Source organism: Halyomorpha halys, unplaced genomic scaffold (assembly GCF_000696795.3).
Source record: "Halyomorpha halys isolate HHAL.00 unplaced genomic scaffold, Hhal_1.1 Scaffold455.1, whole genome shotgun sequence".
NCBI lineage: Eukaryota > Metazoa > Arthropoda > Insecta > Hemiptera > Pentatomidae > Halyomorpha > Halyomorpha halys.
This window is the reverse complement of record NW_027111717.1, coordinates 945,302-971,196: the sequence shown is the minus strand read 5'-3', so window position 1 is coordinate 971,196 and position 25,895 is coordinate 945,302. Positions and strand designations below refer to the sequence as shown.

The following is a 25,895-nucleotide window of genomic DNA, read 5'->3' as shown; positions in this document are numbered from 1 at the left end:
TATGTAATATTACATTCTAGATTAAAAAGAAAAAAAAAGCAAATCCAACATGTTTATAGGTTGCATGTGCACTTCTAGTTCAAGAGCTCGATGGAAAAAAAAAGTAAGTTACTTAATTGATGCAGAGTTACATAAGCCCTTGTAGAGCTATTTACGTCCAATAGTTTCCAATCAACAGTTGTTTTTTTAAAAAAAAGCAACATGTTATAAAACATGTACTGAAAAATCAGCAGTTATTGAATTTATTGCGGGAAATTTATACCTCAGGAATCATGAGACGAATAGATGTCACTCACATTAAAGCTATTTTTATATGCTATTAAGTTGCTTATGACGTTTATCTTCATAGGAGTAGTAGATTTCATGATATTTGCTGAAATAACTATTATTATTATTATGCTTTACGCCTGGAATTCATTAGTTTTTTATATAGTTCATATAGACAATAACAATTAAATTAAAACAATTAATAACTTTTAAAATAGTTCATATAGACAATAACAATTATTATGGTACCGGAGTGGATTTTAATGTATGATTCTTTAACAAAGTAATTATGAACTATGTTAGGCCTATTATTTTAATTGGAGGCCCTATTTCGATCAAAGCAATAAATACAACGCTCACAATTAATAGATTGACAGCAATTAAGTCGTGTTCCGACCGCCATGTACTACCGGAATTACACAAAGCGTATAATTAATAATTAATGAATCATTAATCGATTAAGGTAGAGAGATCACAGTTAAGGCCAACTAATTCACCTACACTAACTACCTTCAATCCTCAGGATAAAAAAATGTAAGAAAAATAAAAAATTATCTTTTTCACTTATTTGTAAATTCTTTACTCAAAATTTCGTCATAAAGAAGTATCAGATTTTTTTAATAGTATATAGTATAGTTACTATATAATTAAGAGAATCAAACTGCGCCTAAAACTAATGTTTTAATTAAAACAAAAAACAATGTTTGTGCAATCATCTCGTAATGAGATCATCACCAAGAACTAGTTCATTCCTTCTGCAATACTCTGCATAGCACATTGCTGTAAAGTGTCATTGTGTCCATCATCGCCCCTGTATTCATCTTCAGGATGTATTTACAAAGATCATTAGTTGCAGTTTTGGAGTCCTTCCTAGTTTGACGCCACTCACAGATAAGACATTTCTATTTCTAGTTTTCTATTTCAATTATTCAATTGACTATTATGTATATTGACATAACATCATTAATTTTCTATATTTGTTCTATTTTTACTAATGTGGAATTTATAAATTTTATTTAGGTTATGATTTAGTTTCATTGTATGCTGATCTTTATGCAAATATTTGCTTTACTTTTAGTTCATCAAAATAAATATAATTTAGATTTTTCATTTTCTTTTAGTGAATAAACCTTATGTAGCAACCTACATATCTTTATGTATTTAGATGTTCCTGAAGTTAAAACCTCAATTGGGAGGAACATACGACAGCCACATTTGTTTCCGTTCAATATGGAAAATGTTTTCAAACGAGGTTATCAGTTGCGTTGGTTTTGAAGTAATTCTGTATAATTGATTTGGTCCGCACCCTATCGAACCAACGTGGCTTTCTTTGTAGTTTACTTAAACGTAAAGTAACTACTTAAAAAAGCTATTGAACCTGATTAAGGTCAGATGATCATATTTTTTGTTTTCAATTGCCATCTGTAGGCAACCAACAGGTTTGTTTTCGTTTAGTGGCGTTAAACATTATGGGTCATCAACCCCATTAATTTCTTATTGCTTAGATTTGTTTTAATATTATTAATATCCTCTGTTTGATGCTATATTTGTGACAAAATCATCTTATTTCAAAAATCAAAAAACCAAATCCACAGTTTTATGTTCGTTTCTAAGGGTTTTTGAAATATTTGGGTTTAATCCCCAGCTATTGGGGTGCGACGTGAAACATGGGCATTCCTCGAAGATATACCTAATTGTAAAATTGTTTTTGCAATATTTACATTTTTGCGGCGCTTTGAGAAAATATTAGTGAGAGAGCCTCGTGTGACCTATTCTAAACCAAGGCAATACCTCCTCTCTATAATTTCGGTAGGAGGTACCCCCAGGGTTTGACGTCCTTTAATTATGTATGAATAAATTTAAAGAATTTTTAATTTACACCTTGGACTTTCGTTCTAAAACTATTGATATCCATTTCCTTTTCCAGGGGGTTGCTCATTTCTGATGGAGTTGAAATTGTTTTGCGCCGTCCCGGGAGCGACATATAAGTGTACAGATATATCCAGATTTTTTAAAATGTTAAGACAGAAATGGATTGCAGAACTTTTTCGGGTTTGTTGTCGGGGAATTGCTACTGCTTTGCGGAGTTTAATTTTGTACGTTGAATAATTGGTTACAAAGGAAGATGCTACTGATTGGTCTCATTTTGATCCGTCTGTATAGATAGATTATAAAGGATTCTGTTGCATGTTTGTACATGCAAGAAGACGAGAAAAGTGGGCTTTATATTCAGTTGGTTCGGTATTATTTTTTGAGTACTTGGACTAATCTAGATAAAGTCTTGTCCAAGTCTGGATAAGTCCTGATTGGGTTGTCAAACGCCCAAGACTTTAGGTCAGAAACAAGTATGCAAAAATTTAAAAAAAAATAAAGTTTAAATTTCAAACAAATTATTTACTCCGATTCGTGGATTCGACTGATTAAATTGTTAATTATTTTACGATGGAAAACATAGATTTTTATGACTACGAAAAACAGGTCAGTCATTATCTCATAAAAAAGCAAGGTTAGCTCTTATCTCTACACGAACATGAATGCCACAGTATTTTAATCCGTTAACAAACATAAGACGGAATTAATATTAAAGAAAATAGATGAATTGGAACGTATAGCTATGGAGCTTTTGAGTACCGTATTACTGTTACATAGGATCCATCAAAGTAAGTATGGTTGATCCCATTATTGGGCTATCTGTAGCCGAGGGAGTTAGCAACCTCGTAACTGCAGCGGCGCCGGCACGAATCTGGTCTGTGAAGTAGACTTTTATCCGCCGAAGACCCGAAGGCTCAACAGCATTCAACGAGGACAACAGAAGATAGAAACGTACTTCTGATTATTTCTATGTTCTATTTTTATTTTTACATTAGTTTTAAATTTATCCAATTATTTTTAAACATCTGTTTATTAAGGATATCTGTTTCCTTTAAATTTCAATTTTGTTTATTATGATATTTTCACTTTTCCAGTCATATTTATATGCATAGATTTATATCGCGGACGGTTCAATTTTTGAGCCCCCACTGCGACAACATCCCTGTATAATGAAAATCATCATCTTTCCCATAAAATTAAATTTTGAAAGGAGTGTTGGAAGGTTCATATATAACGTACCAGTCTCGTAAGTAAGTGATTAATCAATTTTGGAGAAACTATCAACTGACGAACATACTGCGTTAAGTCAGGGGGTAGACAGTCATAGTCGGTCGTGTCACTATTACTGATGCAAAAACTGCCAAGCCTATAGAAGAGAAACTCCTCTTGTCAGGTGCCCTTAAACCGTATAAATAAGGTTCCTAGTCCAAATCAAATTCTCTAAAACAGCTTTAGAAAAAAGACCCTGTTCTCGGGACGGGGCCAGAGTTTAAATCGATTTTCGGATTGGAAAGAGGCTTAAAGAGGACCCCTCGCCAAGGTAGTGAGCCCTGGGCATTCCAAGCCTTATAATCGAATTCTTCGGCCTCTTTCAGAAGCAAGTGTAAACCAGAGCCATAACAAACTCCACCACCCTCTTTGGCCAACTTATCAAATATTTAACCTCTCTCTCTTTTGACACGGGCTGTTGGACAACTTTTTTAATTTACTTCGCTCTTAAAAAGTCTCCATTTGTTCCTTCTATATTTTTTTGTACATTTCTGGTACCAAGTCCGCATAATGAAACATCTTTCAGTAGTTTATGAATTTGCGAAGGGTTGAAAAGAAAAAATGCTAAATGTACAGTGAATGCCTATCATCACACTCCTTCAACTCAATGTGCACAACCGAATATATAAAATGAACTTGGCACGGCGAATCCCATAACTTTCAGTTACCACTAAAAATACATATATTTTTGTTTTTATAACGCTACGAAAATTGGTATTACAGGGTTTATCGAAGTGCGAATAACGAATACCAACTTCCTTTTTAAAAAGAACACAACAATTTAAGAAAAAATAAGTATAAAGCCGTGTGTATATGACAACCATCAGGAAGATCAGACACACTTGCCTGTTCCCGATGTTCCAATCTCTTTCTCTATTTTTCTCCTTTAGTTAACTATCCATATTCCTATATTTTGTATTTTTCACAACACAAAAGTTTAACTATTTCAAATAAACAAAATTAAAAGTACTTACGAGGAACATGTTTTGATAATTCGGCATTTAACGATGTGAATAGGGATACAACCTAGCTGTTATTAAAAATGATTTAATTTATTTAAAATCGATGGAGCTTTTTTTTTTTTCTCTTTTTTTTAGAAAGTGAAAAAATGTGTAAAATCGATTTTACGAGGTGGCATTTTCAATTCTAAAGTTAAGCAAAACATCGAACTAAAGCTAGTTAAACGTTCTTTAAAAAAAGCTATTATTAGGTTTTTCGTAGGAGTAGCAGTTTTAATGATATTAGCAAAATAAATTCACAAAATGTCGATTTCTCGTTTTTTTTTACATAACGGTTTTCTTATGACGGCTATATCTCAGGAACTATTAGATGTACACATGCTTGTTAGGCATCAAACTAAAGTTTGTTAAACATCCTAAAAAAATCTATTATTAGTTTTTGTCGTAGGAGAAGTAGTTTTCATGATATAAGCAAAATAAATTTACAAAATGTCGAATTCTCGTTTTTTTTTTGTTTTGTTTTTTTGACAAAACGGTTATATAAAAACTTCCAATTTGAATGTAATTTATTTTAAATTAACATATTGTAGTTTCGGGACCTCTGTCCCATATTCATGTACTTTAAACCTCATAATCAGTCAAAATTTAAATTTCATAAAGGAAATCATGTCATGTTTACATTTCTTTACTTGTTCTCACTTTTTATTGAAGTTAAAAAATTTTTATTGAACTTGTTATTTGTTTTTTCATAGGAGTAGTAGTTTTCAGGTTATTTGAAATATATAATCACAAAACGTTGATTTATAGTTTTCCAGAAAAAAATAAAAACATTTTGCTTATGAATAGTATGTCAAAATAGGAAGAAATGTTGATCTGAGAACGGCCACTTTTCTTTTCCACCCCTCGCCTCTTTAATTCATTTAATGTTTCATTATTTTACATTTGTTTCAGTGGCAAACCCATTTGAAACCTCTCGCCATATGATCAATTACTAATAATTAGTTATGATGAATTAGGTGGTTTCTTTTCATTGTCTGAAGTTGATAATAATTATGAATGTTTTGTTCTACGTTCAAGTGTAAATATTGTTGTTTTGACAAATAAAGAGCGTATCTACAGATTCATCTTTATCGTTACAATAGGAACATGCAGTAAAAGGACTTGCAGAAGACCGACAGAGCTGGAGAAGGCACTATAAACTTCCTCTTCACACTGCTTAATGCGGTTCAAGAGGATTGATTATGATGATGATGATGATGATGTTATTAAATTATATATTTTGAAGTGGGCATGCTATATCCAGGAAACATCCAAGGTAAAAATAAATAAACTAAGCAATGTTGTGCATTCAATATTTGACCTGAAAGCAGGATAGAAGAATAAAATTTTTGTTTATTTTTTCTTTCGTTTTACTTTTTTTTTGATTGATTTTTAAATTTAATTTTAGGATTTGCTTACTACCAATCACATACGATTTCACACTAGGCCTCTTTGACTCAGATTTGTCTATAAGTTATACCAACTAAATGCCTTACAAATATATTTACATGATTAAGTTTTTCTAATTTATTTTCCTATAGTAGTAGATATGGCCGAATTTCACAATGTCATGGTTTAAAGCTTATTATACATTTAATATTTGGCATATCAAAATTTAAAATTCGACTATTTCAGCAATTTGGTGAAAAGTGAAAATCCAGCTTATATTAGTAAATAAATATGACCTAATAAACAAAGTGATTTTAGAAAATTATTTCATACTTAATAAGAATTTTTTTCAGTAACCATATGTGAAGTTGGAAACTATTCTCTGGATCATATTATTAGCATATGGTTCGACATATTTTAATATTTCAAGCTTCAACTTTATGATAAAAGAAGAGTAAAATAAAAACACTTAAAGTCTTTCAAATGTCGGTAAAAGCTAGTCAAAGTTGGCGCATTAAATCGTCGCTGGGCTACGATGCGGCCCCAGAAGATGATCTGTTCAAGACCACGGTCAACCACCATGTTTTTCAACCAATTAAGAGACTGAGTGTTTTCCAGGACTGCTCCCGAACAATAAATAATAAATAAGGAATAAATAATTATCTGCAGAAGCAGGGGGTGCGGTCCGCAAATAAACAAAAACTACTTGTCTGTGCCGACGTTTCGACCTAGATTTAAGGTTTTCATCACTCAGAGAAACATAAAAAATAAGATAAGTCATTTGGATTATAATGCAGTGTTTTTCTAGTCATAAGACTTCAACGAAACAAAATAGTATGTCCTATAGTTCAGTTCAGAGTCGGCTAGCAAAGAGCCTTCATGGTGACAGAGCAAATTCATTACAGTTATTAACTTTTCTTCTGGACCGCCTATAGCTCAGTGGTTATGACATAGTCTTTACCAATTTGATGTCTATTGGGGGTGCTGGTTCGAATCCGGCCTGGGACGTTGACTTTTTTTTTCAATGAGTGGCGGTCCCACAAAATGAAGAACATTGACCCCCAACCATGGTTAGGCAGTATAGGACTCCAATCGGGAGTCTAGGCCGAAAAAAAAATTTTCTTCTTGTTGATGAAAAAATATTCAAAGCACCAACTCAGTAGCTTAAGCGTTTCTTCTTCAACGGTAGTTGTTCTCAAGAGACTTAGCTTCATGTTTTGCAACTCAAGACTTAATTACAACGATTTATCAATTCAAGAATAATGAAAATTCTACATAAACTGAAACATGTTAAGTGTGATCCGTAAAAATAATGCTTTCGTTATAATTGCCAAGTTACCATGTACCATCATTAACTTCGAACCAAACATTTTAATAGAAAATATTCTATCTTTATGAGAGATCACCAGTTTGGATACTGAACATCCCACTCCACTGGTGGACGTCGTATCGTCTTGGAGGGCGGAATGTACAGCGCGGGAGGCTTTTAAAATTGAGCCATTGGTATTTGTCCGATTTGACAAAATGTAATTACAGTAATTTTGATTTGCAGAAATACAATAATAATAAATTGTAATTGCAGTTACTTACAATTACAACTTATATAATTGTAATTGTGAGACCACAAATATAAGCTGAGCCAAATTAATTGCAATTACCTATTGCATTTTTATATAAATGTTACTTTTTCCCTAGAATACCAAGTATTTATAATAAAATTGCAAATAATTGTAATTAAAAATACATAAATGAAAAAAAATTGTTTTAGAATGGCCCCAAAATATGATAATGATGTCCAGTTTGCGGAGCGTTGGAGTATAAAATTATTAATATATCATGATTTCTTTATATATTTTCGAAAAAGCTGAGAATGAATATAAATTGATTTTATGATCGGACGCTGTTCTATTGATTTATTTTAACTTAGGATTTCTTGTTTAAGAAATACGTTGAAATAAATTGAATTCGCAAATGAGTTAAAGTGCACGCAATTGTAATTTTAACTGTTCCTTACAATTACCTCAGTGTTATTGTTTTCAAACTACTTATTTTGGATGTTTTAAAGACTAACTTAGTGTGATTGTTGTGCAACTGAAACTTGTAATTGTAGATGTAATGATTACTGTTGATGCCTGTAACGGCCACTTCCAATCAAAAGTTCAGTTTTAGAAAAGTTTAGGAGCTTCTATACATTATTAGTATAATTCAGGAAACAAAATAATGTTATAATAATAAAATTGAAAAACTAAATGAGCATACTTATGAGAAATGAACCAATGTAAAAAAAAGTAAAGATTAAGGTATCACGAAAAATAAAAACAGAAGAAATACCTACCAACTCCTTAGTTATCAAATAGTAAATTCAATACAGCTTTTTTTGTAAAAATAAATAAATAACACATGAAAAAAAGTATAAATAAAAAAAACTAATATGGCAACACTGAGTACCAGATAACCTCCCTAATCCAGTTATTATATAATAAAGCATGTGATAAATTCTAATAATTATTATTAATTTTCCAGTTATAAACATGATCAATTTAGTTGGCGACGAGGTGACAGAAAGTTTTTTTTCTTCTAATTTTCAATTCTCAGTTTCTAGTGACTTTCTTTTTAAGAAGAATTATAAGTTGTTTTTTTTAGAAGAATTATAATTTTCATTTACAATGAATACTAAGCAATTTTAAATTACTTCAGGCTGCAATTCAATAATCACAAAAAGCAATGACTGATGAAATAGCTTCAAAATTTCAGCCTCCCATAAAAACAGGTATGTGTACAGTTAATGTTTCGAGTGTTCCACCTTTTGAAATTTTTTTTACTAATAAAGAAACATTTCCCTGTTATCTTGAACGATTTGTGAATCAGTAGATAATGAAAAGTTTTGAAGATAAAACCTAGATTGCAGAGCTTCTGTGTTTTAGCATTGGATGCGTGCATTACAATAAATTGCCAGCATTTTTAGGTCCAGCAAAACCAGTAAAGATCCTATCACAAGATGAGCTCATTGATGCATTTAAAAAAATGCTTGCTTATTCCAAAAAAAGTGTTAATAGCTCAGCACTGTTTTCTAAATATTTTTCAAAAAGATGGAGGAACAATTTCAGAATTTGTTTCAAAACTACAACAAGACTTGTCAAGAATGAATGCGAACTGTCTGTAATATGTATAGCTGATAACTGCTAACTGTTAGCAATGCAAACATTCGTGGTTTGCGTGATAATTGGCTACGTGAGCAAATTTTAAAGATGAAATATTTAAAAAAAGCCGTTGCTCTTACAAAAACTCGTTCTAGAAATTGTTCGAGAAATCGTACAAATTCAAGATTACCTCGAATCAGAAATTATCGTCCCGACTATCAAGCCCTAGGCATAGACAACCTCTGCATTAGATGTGGGCGAAACAATCACAGAATACAAGACTGCAGAGTGGATAATAAAAAATTGAAATGTAGGTCCTGTTCAAAAACTGGAGATTGTGCAAAAGTCTGCATCTCAACTCTAATTCGAGAATCAAGAAAGAAAACTGATTCGAGCACTACCAACACTCTCGAGGCAATGCCTGTATCTCAAGACGCGTGAGGCCCCAGTTATGGTCTCAAGATCATTCCCATCGTCGACTTGTTTGAAATGGCCAAGAGTAACATATACATACTTAGAGTCCAACTCAATGGCAAGCCTTCAAGCAAAGTTTGAAGTCGATTCTGGGGCTAAATATTTGCTATTGTCCGAACCAGAATTCCATCAGCTGACTTCAAATATTCCTTTGGAAACATCAAATATTGCATTCCGATCGTATTCGGGAAACATCATTCAGCCTACGCGTTACTAGGACTCAATGGATTCGGAATCTAGTTATCGAACTTCAACAACTGGATACAGAGCAGAGGCACCAAATAACAGATTCAAATACCAATGTAATGCAATTAATTGACATAATTTCTGATTATTCGCCAATCTTTTTTTTATTCCAGTATTCTAAGTTAATCTTCAACTCAGAGAAGAAGTCAAGCCAGTTTTCACCAAGGAACGCAACTTTCCTTATCCCATATGCCTTCAGAGACCGAGCTGACAAAGAATTAGATGACCTGATGGCTGGCGGGATCATTTTACCAGTTCCTGCGACAGATTGAGTGGATCTTTGTGTGGATTACAAATGCATAGTAAATGAACGGTTGGTTAAGAGGAATCATCACATTCGACGCATTGATGATATTCTAAACAGTCTCTGAAATTCCAGATATTTTTTCAAACTTTATCTATTCAAATCTTATATGCACCTAAAAGTCAGCGATGACAGCAGTATGATTTGACAATTTCTACACTCAGGGGCACTTTTCGTTTGCATCGCTTAGTTTTGGAATAAAAACGAATTCAACCGAATATTGTACCAAATTCTAAAAAGGCTTCAAAATACAGAATTGTATTTCGATGACATCATTGTACAAGGTGCATCCAGGGAGGAGTGCATTCGAAATCTTCTAATATGCCTCCAGCTACTTTCTCAATATGAACTTCACTTGAACAAGAATAAATGCTTGTTCTTAGAATAAAAAATAGAATATTTAGGACATATTGTGGATTACAATAAACTGAGCAAATCTCCTATAAAGGTTGCAGTAATTCAAACAAACCACAAGTATTTAAGACAAGCCACGCCTGTCAAACATTGATGACGTCAGACGTTTCCTTCCAAGATTAGTGCCAGATTTTTCTACGATTTTGCATCCTCTCCAGTGTCTGTTGAGAAAAAAATGTTGGCTAGGGACGCCTAACTGTGAGGCAGCGTTCTAGAAACCCAAAGCTGAACTTTGTGGTCATCGCGTTCTTATTCCATTTGATCCAGCATTCCACTTGTTAAGATAACAGATGCTAGCCTAATAGGAATGCCGCTGAATAGAAGGTACAGAAAGGCCGATAGCCTACGCATCAAGGTTACTAACAGTTTCTGTGACTAACTATTGCCAGCTTGATGGAGAGGCACTTGCTATAATTTTCGGTGTAGTTCATTTCTATTATTATCTATAAGGAAAACATTTTGAACTTGTCACGGATAATGAGCCATTGTCCGGGATCTTCCACCACCGAGAACTCCTTCCACAACTGACATCTTCACGTTTACTCTATGATACGCATCATTCCTTTTAGGGATTAATTATGTTGTCAAATGTAAGAAAGGGAAAGATAATCAAAACGTTGATTGCCTTTCTCGAGGTTCAATCATACAGTCCAGGCCATCATAAGACGCGCTCATTGGTCATGAAGTTAACCAATTAAGTGCGGACACACTTTTCCATATTTCAAGTTCTGCAATAACAGCAGCTGTTATCAAATAGAAACCAGCTGCAGATCCGGAGCTTGTGAAAACCATGACTGATCTCAGGCTTAACGAACGCTACAGATTCCTAGTACACTTTAGTGGATAACATTATTTTCCAGCAAGATAGAGTTTATGTTCTAAGCTGTTTACGTTCCAGTGTTCTATTCTAGAGCTTCACCAGACGCATCTTAGAATTACCAAAGTGAAGCAGCTTGCCCGCTGATATGCCTATTGGCCGAATATTGACAAAGATATCGAGTGTTTAGTTGTGCTCGGACTTGCGCAAATCCTCTGAAAGTTCTGGTTCATCCTAGGGATTCTACACAAAATAATTGAGAAAGGATTCATTTGGTCTATACTGGCCTATACGAAAACCGCTTCTATCAAGTCGTTGTGGAAGCTAAGTTTAAGTGGGCCGACATAAAAACCGCGCATCCTTACTGCTTAGCAGTTGTTCTGGAATCTTCTAAAAGATCATAGCACCGGGACATTCTGCTACAAATGGTCTAGCTGAATGTAACGTTCAAACTTCAAAAAACAGACTAAAGTTGGCTTCAAATGAGACTTGTTCCATTGAAGAAAAGATTCAGAAAATTCTTTTCCGATACAGAGCACTCCTCTTGCCTGTGAAAAATCTCCAGCCGAAATGTATCTTTATCGCCAGATGAGAATCCTTTTGGATGCAATTCTTCCATATTTGCCACAGACTTCAAATATCTCTTCAAATTCCTACTGGTCTTTCAAAGTGGGAGAGAGAACCCAAGTTCAATTATACACAAGCATTAGAAAAGTATGACAATTTGGAGAAATATAAAGAAAATAGCGCACTCGTCGCCAATTCAATACTAAGCCTTGCTGGTTTCGATTCGATATATTAAGCGGCATATCAATCAACTGAGACCTACACTGGTTCCCAAACTTAAAAAGCAAGTGACATTTGGACCATTCCAGTCATTTGATATTCCAAGGAGTCCAGATCCAAAGTTCAAGAATACTCCAAGATGTCCAGCTTCAGAGTCTAAGCGTCCAGTTGCGAAAATCCCGACAGAACCTAATAGAGGTATTAGCTACTTTTACCTCAACGTTTACGTCGCCCACCTACTCGCTACAAGGATTTTGTGATGAAATGAAGAAAAAGGAGCAGAAGTGAGTGAGTGGTTGAAGTGTGTAGTATGTAACATGTAACAAAAAGCATTATAGTCTTAAGATAAGTGGGCAGAAACTAGGGCAACACTGAGTACCTGATAACCTCCCTAATCCATCTAGTGTAAATATTATATAATAAAGCATGTGATGAATTCTAATGGGTATTATTAATTTCCAGTTATAAACAAGATCATATTAACTAATAAAAAAAGGGCGTCCGAAATGAAACCCCAATCGTAAACTACCTCAGAAAAACAATGTGATTTGAGGAAACGAATTCCATAACTGAGTACGTAAATGTAAAAGAAGGTGTGAAACTGTTCAAACCTTGTCCAAACATGGAGAGACCGTTAGAGATTTAACTCTGGAAGTGATCTTGTCTTGCACACCTCTATTAGAAATTAAAATAAAATATATTTTATCAAGTGCCAAGTTATAACTGATTAAGGAAAAATAACATTTTTTTTTTTAATATTTTTAACAGCTGGATTTTATGCTGCTTTAATATTTTTAAGTATAAAATAATTATGTAATACGTCAAATAACATTGACTGACCCATATGATTTGAACTCCTAACAGCGCATCCGTGACTAACCATGCTATGAAGACTTAGTGAACTGGTGTTGTAAAAAGCGAAATGAATCCCGAGAAGGAAAAATTAGCCAAGCAGAAGCCAAACACAAATGCTTTTATATTTCAGTTGTTCGTAGGCTTCTCAGGTAAGTTAATTTCAATTCCTAAGACGTATCTCATTCACGCCAAACTTAGTTTTCCCTAATCTTACAACTAGAGATTCTTTTCTTTACGAGACAAGTAGCCATGACATTTCAAAATATCAAATAATGGTTTATGGTATCAAAATTTCACTTCGGAAAACAAAGAGGGAAAGGTGTTTGCCAAATGAACAAATCTAGTCTTCTGAAAATAATTTTTCGTTAATTTTAATTTTCTTCCTTATTCTCTACAAGCGGAAAGTACCTACTAAAAATATGAATATTAATATTTAGAGAAAAAGATGGAGGATTTTTGGAAGCTCATGGTCTACGTCGTTGGCTCGGAATCAAGAGCAGAACTGGCCCCCATTTTGATGTCAATATGAAGTTTGTAAATAGGCAATAATCCGACTTTTTAATCATTATTCTCACTAATAAAATTATATAAAAAAATAGTAAAAGCACCCGAATTTTGTTTATTGCAAAAACAACAAAAGCCTTAAAATAATTTTACTAAACATCTAATGATATAAATATTGTTAAAACGTGGTACGAATAATGAACAGTTTGGCTGCTTACTAATTTGTTGTATATCATTATGTTTTAAAATTTTAGGAACAAATAGTTATTTTGCGTTTCATCCAAAATCATAAAAAATGCACATGTATCGTTTCAAAAACAACTGATTTAATTAAGTTTAATGTTTTTTTTTTTTTTACTACATACCATATATGCATTAGGCATTCTAGATTTTATTTATATAGAATATTTATTTGTTTCAGTGAGTATGAGCGCTATGGCGGCAGGGGCATGGCTTGCTGGACCTTCAGCCCAGATCAAATCATTACTTAAAGGGACGCACTGCTGCACAGCTTCAAGAAGTGAAATCAGTTGGCTCGTAGCACTCATGGATTTGGGAAACATTCTCACTCCAATACCAGCATCCTTCTTGATGAATATATTCGGGAGGAAAATAGTCCTCTACATAGCAGCAGCCACGTTTTTTGGAGCCAGTGCCTTTGCTTTCAGTGCCAACGCCGTTTGGTTCTTGTACGTGGCGAGGCTGCTAGCCGGAATGGGAAAAGGAATGGCCTTCGCCGTAGTTCCTATCTACATCGCCGAGGTGGCCAACGTACAGATCAGAGGTGCCCTGAGCACTATATTCATTGGCTCCCTCAACACGGGGGTCATATTTATCTACATCATAGCTGCCCTTATAGAAGATGATTATGTTCCAGTAAACATTGGTACATTAGTGCTCCCGATCATATTTATCATAACGTTTATATTTGTCCCTGAAAGTTTTTATTATTTAACTTTGAAGGAAAAAAAAGAAAAAAGCATAAACTCATTAAGAATATACCGCAAACGAGCCAAAGATGATCCATCGATACAAGCTGAACAAGAACTAGTAGAAAATACAGTCAAAAAAGACATGGAGAATAGGGCAAGATTCTTCGATATTTTCACAACCAAAGCTATGAGGAGGGCCACCATGATAATCAGCGTGTTAGCGCTATTCCAACGCTCCTCCGGTATAAGTCCAACTCTCGCTTTTAGTACCATTACTCTTCCAGAAACTGGAGGAGGCCTCTCCAGAGAAACTTACATGGTAATATTCGCCATATTGTTGGTTATTGCCAACTACTTAGTCAGTCCACTGGTAGACACTTGGGGTCGCCGGAATTTGCTCCTCGTTTCCACAGCGTCCACAAGTTTAGTTCAGCTTATTGCTGGAATATTTTATTTCTTACAGCACGACGAATATGATGTTAGTTCATGGAATTGGCTTCCATATTGTTGTATGTTGATTTTCGCCTGTACATACTCTTTCGGAATAGGCTTTATACCATCGACCCTTGTCGGAGAACTGTTCCCTACGAATGTCAAATGCTACGCCAGTTCCGTATCTGCCATTATCCTCGCAGCGACTTCATTCGTCATGAACAGGGTGTTTAGAGAAGTTGCAGACAATTGGGGCGTAGGGTACATGTACATGTTCTTCAGCGCAACCTCTGCAGGATGTACGTTTTTTGTATTTTGGTATGTTTTCGAAACGATGGGGAAAACATTTGGTGAGATTCAGCATACTTTAAGACAGTCATTGACCACTCGTCCAAGTTTGCTTGGAACTATATAAGAAAAGTAAAAAATGAAGAAATATATACATTTTTGTATATAATTGATTCAAAGCAAGGTCTCTATTGAAAATATATAACAATAAGATATATAAGATTTTTCATCCAACTGCTTCGATAAAAAACCTATTGAAAGAATCAATAATAAATTAGATCAGGAAAAAAACTAATATTAAATCAATTTATTTTATTTTCCAAAACAGAATACTACAACTACTTAAATAACATGTTAAACGATACTAATGTTCTAATAAACCAATTTTTACCTAAATAGGTAAATATCTTTAAAACGTCAAAATGCAAAATTTCAAAATACTTAACACTATAAGTAGAAGCGTTTTCAGGTATTCCTGATCAATACTGACCATTAAGAACGTACTCTGTTTTACTATACAGTTCCAGCTTAAGGTATCGGTTCAAATATAATAAATAGTAATATAGCAGTCGGTGAAGGCGAAATACTCAAATTAAATAAGCAGATAAGGAGGAATGATAGTATATTTATTTTTTCGAAGAAACATAGTTGGAGTGGCGGTCAATAAAGGTATCAAAATAGTAAAAGAAAACTATTTATTGTTAACCAAGGTTTGATATATTCGATACCTTTATTGAATGCTATCCTGACTATCTTTTTCCAATCTAGTTCATATGGACAACTATCTTCAGCCTAAATTTTTTTCAAATATAATAATCTGAAAAAGAATGAGATAAATATAAAATGCAAATAAAACATGTTTTACCGCATAAAAAAAAGTAAACCGATTAGAGAAAAAAAAAATAACAGCTGGATTTAACTTTAATTTACTATTTCAAAGAAGAAATAATGTAACCTGTGAAACTTTGACAGTACATACGTGATACCTACAACCGACGGATTCATTGTTAAACGTTTTATGAAGAATAGGATAAATATTGTTAAGAAGTTTAAACAGGAAGATGAACACAGATTTAGCTAAGGGAAAGCCAAACAAGAGGGCTTTGGCTTTTCAATTTTACGTCGGAATGTTCGGTAAGTCAATTTTCAACATATGTTTATAGAAATTAGTTTCTTTTTAAAACTAATAGCCTAATTAGAAGTAATATATTTTAGTATACTCAATCAATTCTGTGCTTTAATGAACCTCCAGTACCAAAACATTAATATTATAATTTTCAGCCCCGGCTGTCAATTAATTATTTTATTTTAATTAAATTTATTTCTTTGATAATGTTATTTTATTATAAAATGCTTCAATAGAAATAGGATTGACAAATATTAATGATATTACAGTTAAGAACTTAATTTGTTTAAGTTAGGTAATTCCTTTAATGAATTCCGTAAGGCGAATTTAGACCTACTAATCCAATAAAGATATTGTAGTGAACCTGCTTCCAAGGGCATGAGGTTGTATTAATAATTATTTTCCAGGATGATTGACATTTATTGTTGCTGGTTCGTACAATTTATCTGGTGGTGTTGTAAACGGTATATCAAGAAAAAAAAAATTCAAATCGAAAAAGTAGCTCATAAACGCAATTAAATTGAGTTCGAAACTCAACCAACCTTTATTTACACTAAATCAAGAAAAAAAAAATTTCTTATAAAACCCCGTTGTATTAAACATAATTTTTATTGTTAACGAAATTAGAAAGAAAATAATATTTACTGAAATCATGTATTACGAGTCGTTGCATAAAAATTGCGTACTTTTTACAAAAAAATAAATAAAACTATTTTAAATCAATAAAAGTTTAATGACGAGTGCAATCGGAATTTTAATAGTCATAATAATTCATTAAATTTTTTAATCACTTTAATTCCAAAAACTATTCAATTCAAATAATACGATTTGCATGTTTTGTTTTTCTTAACAAAACAACTTATTTATATAATAAATGTTCCAGGAAATAACATACGTATAGTTGGATGGGTTATGAATATTATGAGATGGCAACACTGCAAGGGCAACACGGAGGAAGGAGATAAATGGAGAGGTTACTTTCGAGGTTTTTTTTGTTAGATCGACGAGAGAAAATAAGTACGAACTTGTGAAAGATTTTTTTGTGTGCGTTTTATTGACTGAGAATAAACTTTTAATTCTTACCGTGTTGTCACTCTTTATTTGATGGGATATCAAAAAAGTGGTTAGACATAGATGAAGATTACTAGAAAATTAAGGTGATTTAAAACATTAGGTATCTATTTAGCAATGTTTTATTGAATTAAACTATTTATTTGCTGTATCGTGAGTAGATTTTGATTTGAAATTATTTTTTCTAAGGCATTGAAGTAGGTTGTGATAGAGCAAATATTTCAGTTTCCTAAAGGTATTGTTCATCCTTTCTACTATTTCATCATTTAAAACTATAAGTCTCCTACACACATATATTTAATTAGTTATTTTATTATCTCTATAAACAATTTTTTTCCCAAATTAGTTACATTTAGTCTAATTGGTTTTATTTTAATTTATATACATCAATAGTATAAAATGGGATTGAACTTTGAGCAGATCTAAAAGCATACATTATTATTTATTTCAAGTAGGGCAGTCCCAGTCTTACCCTTTTCTAAGTCTAATTCAAATCTGTTTCTGAGTGCAAAGCTCAATAATTCCATTCATTTAATCTTCATTGTGGAGTAAAGAAAATAAAACAACCCTCATTTCGAAAGATAGTTGTCCCTCCCTAAATTCACTCCCATGGACGTTCAAATAGGTTATTTTCATTTCAATATAACTTAATAATACTAATATATATGCTAAATGCTTTAATATATACTAAATAATGCTTTTTTGTACAACTAGACGAGAGTATCCGTCATTACCGTGAATTGTTCATTTAATTATATGCCCTACTCATTAATCAAATTTTAAAACTGTAATTTACATGTGTGTTTATAGCTTGTAAGTATAATAACATATTACACATTCATCACTAACACCTTTAGTGTATAATGGAGAGATTAAGATTTACCAATATGATCATTCTATGTTTCTATTGTTAGTTGAAATGTGTTTTTCATGTTGCAAACAGTAATCTCTAGTAAGTTTCAAGGCGTTAATAAAAGTAAAGCGTAACGGTTTATGCATAACCAACTCAAAACCTTCTTCTATACACTATACATAATTCTCTCCTCTAATTGTTACCCATCTTAACCAAATACAAAGTGCTAAGCATGGTACACAAATAGAAGTATTAAACTTAAACTCAACAACGCAGGTCATAGAATTTTAAGTACAAGTACAATAAAAACTATCAAGGTCACTTTCATTGTAAAGCACACACTTAATCAATTCAATGGACTGCATAAAATATTTCATTAGTTTTAATAACCTTAAATAACTGTTCTTTCTGGTTGCCATGGAAACACAATACCGTATTGTATGATATAAAATATCATATCGAGGCAGTTACAATTTAAGAAGAGTACGTTAACTTCACACCCCATTCCATCAATAATACAACCGGCGCCAATACTATCAATTTTAATTTAATAATGCCTTCCGGCGATCAATTCGAGAGAATCTGAGTTACCCATTTCATGGTTAACTAGTCCAACAGTTAATTCAGCTACTTAATCAAATATGAAAAAATTTAAAAGCTGTTTAAGCTAAGCCAAACACCTACAACCAGTAAAGTAGATCAGGCTGATATTGTTCCAAAATGCAATTTAACCCTCATTTTTAGGGCAGTAATTTTAGTTATAGCAACTTACTTTTTTTTCTCTCATATTTTTGAGGATTTCTTGCATATTAGATAATGATGAGTGTTTTTTACTGCATTGATAATTCTCTTATTTTTTAATCGATCTCCATGGTGCATATAACTCTACTAAATAAATTTGGGTACATAACAAAGTGATCTTTAGTTCTAATATTATTAAAAGTATTTTCTAAGGAAAATAAACGGGGAAAAAGAGAAAAAAATTAGAGCAAATAAGTAGAACGAGAAAATGTTTTTCTCTAATTGTTTATTATACAAAAACAAGATTGAATTAAGAACATTTTTTCGCCTCGTATTATATATTTTATGTATTATTTTTAACAATTATAATTTTACCAATCAAAAATTACTTAATATGTACTTACTAGTACACGTTTGCAACTATTGAACTAAAACTGACCAACATTTTTGAACCAATGGGAAATAAAAAAAAAACAATATTGTAATAATGGTCATAAAAATAACTGACTATTAATAAGTCTATATCACGAAGTTATTATATTTGTTCGGCTGCGTATAAATGCCTCTTCTACAATGCAAAAGATAAAGTCAAGTTTGGTCAGTGCATTGTCTTCGATAGGAGCCATCAGATATTGAGAACACCGCATAAAACAATTTAATTGCTTCAGATGCAGTTTGTTCCGGTTTTAATCGCTTATACATTCACCCCGCTCTAGGTGTTGGAGTAAGGACGACAAACTTTTAATAACAAGCTCTTCTTTCAAAACGAATAAACTATAGTTTGAAACGAATATCATAACTGTTTTTTTTTTTATTATAACTATTTTTATTTCGTTCCCCAGTTCGCCACTAGTGTGTCGAAAAAGTTCGGTTTTTCGTTAAAACGGTTACACAGCGAAGCTTTTGTTCTATTGTGTTTACTATTAACAACCGCCATTATGATAGTTGTTTATTTCATTTTATTACCTATAATAATAATAATGAAGGTCTAATGAACCCGAAGGTTCGAATCGCTCTCTACATACATCCTTCCAGTGATGCCCCTCAAGATCCAATTCTACTAAATTAGATTTAACGCGATCCTCTCATCTACGTTTCGGTCGACCCCTCGGACGTTTACCCGTTGGTTTAGTGTTTATTAACATTTTAGGGATCCGCTAGTTATTAAACCCTACAACCTTACATGCCGTACAACATTACACCGCAATGCTATAACTTGAATTATTTTATTATCTTTACTGGTCTTATTTTAATTCATACTATTCAATAATAGTTAAAGTTGAAATTTGGACAGAACTAAAAGCATATATTTTTATTAATTACAAAAAGGACAGTAGAGTGTGTGTAGACATTTTAATTAAAAAAACCGAAACTTCAGCTCTTCTCAATTCCATATAAATCGAATTAGTATATGAGTGCGAGGCTTACTTACCACCTCAGGAATCCCTTCACAGATATTTTAGTTATTTTTCGCCAATTATCCTATATTAATAAAAATGTTATGGTATAATAAATTTAAAAAAAAAATTAAATAATGCGTCGAGTACAACATATAATGCGTTCGGAAACCAAAAACTCCGGTTGTTCCTTGTGCTCCAATAGAACCAAATACAAACAGAATAGGTTTACGACCATACCACATGACCAAATTATCATATATAATATTTTTGTGACATAATTTAATGTTCTTTAAATCGTTTTATTATTTGTACCTTTTTCACAAGAATTCATATTAGGACTTATAGGCGAAAAACCTAAAGAAATACGAAATTTCTAACTCATTTCGTTATGAAACTAATTAACCGTTTCAGGATCGGCAGAAAATATTTTTTGTGGTAAATTTGGATTTATATATATTACCATACCTCAACTTTGGATAAATTTTGAAAAACAAAAAAATCAGTCGGCTTTTTTTATTTACAACTTCGCCGAATCAATAAGTAATGGTGCTCATTCAAAGCAGAATTTAATGTTGTATTATTTGCTATGCCATAACGATTAAGCTAGAAAAACACGGGGCGGAAGTTACAAATGAAAAACCGATTCAAAAAGGCCTAATTCATTACTTAATTATATTAATTAGCTAATTTTTAGGTGTTAAATATAATTGAAATAAACTTTTAAAATTGTTTGCATTTTTTTTTTAACAAATGTATTTTTAAAAAAGTTTATTTCTATTATATTACAACCCAATGGGGTTCAAGTATAATAATAAGTGGTGGGCGAAACCAGTAGTGCCCTATCTATGCTTATCGCCTATCGCGGACCAAACACAAACAATCCACAGTGTTCATATATTAGGTTTCCGAATACGACATAGCTTCCAACACAAACACGCCCTTTGACTAAGGTACCTGGATCCAAACCTGTTCTTGTAGTCCCTACACGTTAGTGGGGATATAAAAAAAAAAATTGAAGAATTCCACTGAGACAATCGAGTAGTAGTAGTGGTGAGAGTGGGAGAAATAATACGTGGTGGGAGTGTCCACTCCAACAGTCAGTCAGTGACCGGCTTGAGGATTATGGACAACAGAAAGGTACCCAAGAGGGCAATAGCTTACCAGTACGGCATCGCCATGATCGGTAAAATGATACAATTTAACTAAAAATTTGACATGCCAAAACCGGAAAAAAATAGTTAACATGAACTCGAAATCCGAAAAAAAATCACAAATAGAAAAAAAAGAAGTAATAAATGTAAGAAACGAAACAAAGTATTAAATTTATTTTTTTAAAAAGTTAATAACATAATTATGTGTACAGCATATATTATTTAAATAATATAACAAATTTACAGCACCATAGGGAATTCTTTACTTATTTAATTCTAGAATATTTTTAAAAAGGGTTCAGCTCCCAATGACGCAAAATTTTATTTAATTCCTTACAATATTTTATCGAAATGCAATGGTTGAATAATTGAACATCATTAAAAAAAAAAAAAAAATAATAACACTATTAAAATTTTTTTGATACTCCAGTTAAGTCCAGAATATAAAATATTATAGGAATCTAGCTCCTTCCTATCTCCCCCCCCAAAAAAAAAAAAATCTATTATAATAAATATATACATACACGATTTTACGTAAACACAAACGAAAATGAAATAAAAATTAATTTAAAATAAAGTTCAATTACTACACCATACTACATTTAAACTTGAAATAAAAAACTAAAAAAGAGGTTAGAGAATAATAGGTGTACTTCATATTGAAATTATTTTGTTATTAACTTCTTTAAAAGGTAAACTTATGAATGGCCTGTATTGCCAATAGACCAATAATTATTTCATTATTAAATGTTTTAACTAGCTTAATTCCTCATGATTTTTTAATGATAATAAACATCATTAACAGTTTGATTAACATGGTCTTAATAATTAATGGATTTCAAATATATATATAATATTAAAAGCAATTGATAATAAAAAATAGCAATAAAGATTTAGTAATTAAGACTTCCTAATTAATGAACTAATATAATTATGGAATTAGCTTAAAGTTTATTAAGCACTTTATTAGATTAATAAAGTTTATTTTTCAAAAACGTTCCAAATCATCAAGATATAAAACGTCTAATTATAGTGACTATACAATGAAATCTCAAAAGAAATTACCGTTTTTAACGTTTCCCTTAACTTTAACGATCAATCAAGTAAACAAAAATATGAAATCTGAACAATAAAAAAAATATTAATTAAATGTTATTTGATAAAAAAGGAGTTTATCGATAATTGTTTCCTGTTTTCGATTGATGCCTTAATCAATTAATTAGAATCCAAAAGTTCATCTTTCCTTATTATATATATATATGATTTACATCAATATAAATATATCATTGGTACTATTAGCAATATAATGGTAATAATTAATCATCAATTTTAATATAAGAAGTACAATCAACAATAAAAACTATTTTGATCTTTAATTTACAAAACTTCACATAGATTGTTTCGGATGAAGAAAAAATGAAAATATATTGAATGAGCTCTAACGAATCTTAAAACGAGTGTAAAAGTAATAATAATAACAGAGAAATATGATAATAAAGAATTTTAATCTTATAAATTAATTTTTAAAAAATAATAATTTTATATGTTTTACCACAATATGTGATAAAAACGCCTATTTAGCTTGTGCTTTTAAATTGTTTTGATAGTATCACTTTGTAAATTTCCAAGAATAACATAAACAATATTTTTTTGTTTGAATTGAACCTAAACCAATACAGAATAAATCGCTTCGAAAATTTTAATACTCTCTCTCTCTCTCTGATCTAGTTTGCATTTGACTTTATCAATAATTAATAATACACAAAAAACATTAGTCTATGTACGATTTATAGAGTTAAATTTGAACGTAATATGTTTGTGTTAAAAATAAAATGATATACCTATTTCTCTTTCATAATGCATTTACTATAATTTCAAAATAAATAGAATTTAAACATATTTTCCTGTTTTAACCCAGAGGTCTCGTGACATTCAGTAAGAAAAATGAATAAGTCATGACTAAAATTCAAATTTTTATCTGTTTGACGAGTCCTTGGCAGACGCTATTCAGTATAAAAATCCAACGTAGGCTTACCATATAAGTCATTTAAACACCTATACCCTTTTTTTAATGTTTTTAAATGTCATTTTTTTTTAGAATTATTTATTAATGAGGAAACTTCGATAAAGTCTATAAATTTATCATAAATAACTAAATAATAAATTGATTTAAGAAAGTTTAAAATATTTACGATAGGTTACTGAATATAAAATGATTTATTGAACGAATCGGATTTAAGAAAGTGAGGTACCCAATCAAGAAAATCCCAACTGAACAAACACTCGAAATCCAATCTCTGTAGATTAGAAACTCATCGTGGGTTATTTACAATCTCATGTAATATACAACCTTACGAATTAATAATTACTTAAAATAAAATGTCACTTGATAAAAAAAACAGGAGAATAATTTTGAAGGAATACTAGTTGAACTTTGCAACATTATTAATGTAAAAATATAACTGATAACATATCCGGTAATGCTATCAGTAGCCCTATCTTTACTACCATAAGATCAAACTTCTGCTTGTGTAAAATATTAAATTCTCAAAAAATAATTTCCAAAAAATTTGTTTAAAACATTGAAAAATAATATAATTAAGGGATGTACTTGCAAGTAACCGCTTCATAAAACTAAAAGTTTTCTTCTATCTTATAGAAAAAACTGTCTATATAAAATAAAATGATATTTGGCTCACATAATAAAAAAGTCAATAGAAAAATAAATAACAAAATGAACAATATTATAAAATTTACTTTAATTTATATCGAAAGTGTCTTAAATAATATAGAATATATTGCCATAACATTACAATAAAAAAAATATTACTATTTTTAATTAAAAGAAAATAATGTTTCACAGATCCTTCTTTTGCCCGTCAAACCAAACCGATACAATCACCCGATACAATAAATTATGCATACAAATTAGTTAAAAATAAGTAAAAAAAAAACAAATAAATAAATTCGTTATCCACTAGATTACTAAAAGCTTTTATGACAATTGATTACTAAGAAGTATTTAAAATTTATTATTTTAAATAACAAACTTCATCAAAATTACAAATACATTTACAGTCTAATAATAAGATATCTACCCAAAACATTTTATGGAATTAATTAATTAATAATCAAACACTCCTACGTCATTTCAGAAAAATTCCAGGTCATTGAAATAGTTATGAAGGTAATATGTATGCTTGTGTGCGTTTATGTTTGTGCTTGTATAATTATGACACCATAATGCAGTTTACAATAGATTGCTTATAATAATAGAACGTTTAGAATATCTATTAATACAAAATAATAAATTTGATGTGACAGCCATATTTATACTTGTGTGTATGTATCACTAATATATGAACGCATTGTGAAAATTATTCTCTTTCATGATTGTAAATTATTTAAAGGAATTACGAATGCCGATGGAACCTGATGATATTGTAACATATTGAAACCTTAGAGGGTTCTAGTATATGTTTGTTTTGTTTTCTTTTTTTCTAATATTTTATCAATGAATAGATTAAGAGAAAACAAATTTTCCACAGTTTCTTTAAATTTTTAAATTCTAACAATTATTCAAAAGTAAGTAATTTCTACATCTAATTTGACCTCCAATGTAATATACCAGAATAATTATTTCATGTTAGTATAATATTTTAGCGAGTATTATTTTGTTAAATAAATTATATCCTCTTTATTGTTTTCCATAAATGCAAAAATAACTAACTAAATTAAAATAATCATCAATCCACTTAAAATCAAAACATGGCTAGACGATTTGTTGGGGTAATGTGCGGGAGAAAGCTTAATATATCCCGGAAAGCAGTCATATATATTTTATGTTCTTAATATCCAAGGTACAATTTAGTGGAAATATAAATCCTCCGTCTATAACTAAAACCTTATAAGATAATATATTAAGTATAAAAAAAGTAAAAAAACAAATAAACTATCTATATAGAAATTAAAACGAACTTCCGAATATTACTGAACTAATATAATTTAAATAGTTCACTTTAGATAAAAAAAAATTTTTTTATATTTTACTGTTTTACTGACGAAAATTATGTTAATGATCGATGAATATTTAATATTTTGTGTGAAGTCCCCTGGCATTTACTATAGCATCTTCTAGGCATCGACTCCACCAGGTTTTGAGTCACCTCGTTTTCGATTTCGTTCTATACAGCCTTTAACTTCACTATCAGTTCTCATCTATTTAAACATTTAAAAATCCGACCTTTTTTTTTTACAAAGAAAAATAAAGCCCATAAATTCTTAATTTGGCTCAGATCAGGGGACTGAGGAGGCGTAGGAAATACCCTTCGCTTGTTTTTCTTTTCGGTGTGTGTTGGGATCGTTATCTGGTTGAAATAAATAAGTTTGTTTATTAAATAAAACCAAAAATTGTATCCAATACTGTCTCAACACTTTATTTCTTATTATTCTAACGTTTTTGCTATTCCAGCCATCTTCAAGGACATCTAAATATTCAACAGCTTATATTATATCTTTATTTTTAAACATTTATAACCATCATTATTCACTATATAATATAACATA

The 25,895-nt window shown here is 31.2% G+C and overlaps 2 protein-coding genes across 12 annotated transcripts in view; one reads left to right on the top strand and one right to left on the bottom strand.

Annotated features, from left to right (window-relative positions):
* The window catches only part of LOC106682966 (dystrophin), a 616,519-nt gene that overhangs the window by 133,685 nt on the left and 456,939 nt on the right, over nucleotides 1–25,895 (bottom strand). The gene's annotated exons all lie outside the window — the stretch shown is intronic.
* LOC106682970 (facilitated trehalose transporter Tret1) overlaps nucleotides 8,341–25,895 on the top strand; it is a 47,069-nt gene continuing 29,514 nt past the window's right edge. Inside the window, exons 1-4 of one of the 4 annotated variants that reach the window (XR_010844021.1) lie at nucleotides 8,341–8,565; nucleotides 12,841–12,980; nucleotides 13,757–16,121; nucleotides 16,997–17,195. Coding sequence is in view for 2 of the 4 variants with exons in the window: in XM_014424145.3 (XP_014279631.1) it covers nucleotides 16,049–16,121 (73 nt within the window). In the remaining 2 variants the exon portion in view is untranslated. Of the gene's footprint in view, nucleotides 8,566–12,840; nucleotides 12,981–13,756; nucleotides 16,122–16,996; nucleotides 17,196–21,215; nucleotides 21,362–21,456; nucleotides 21,476–25,895 lie in introns of those variants that run through there. The other 3 variants (XM_014424145.3, XM_014424146.2, XM_067049752.1) reach the window with 3 other exon arrangements.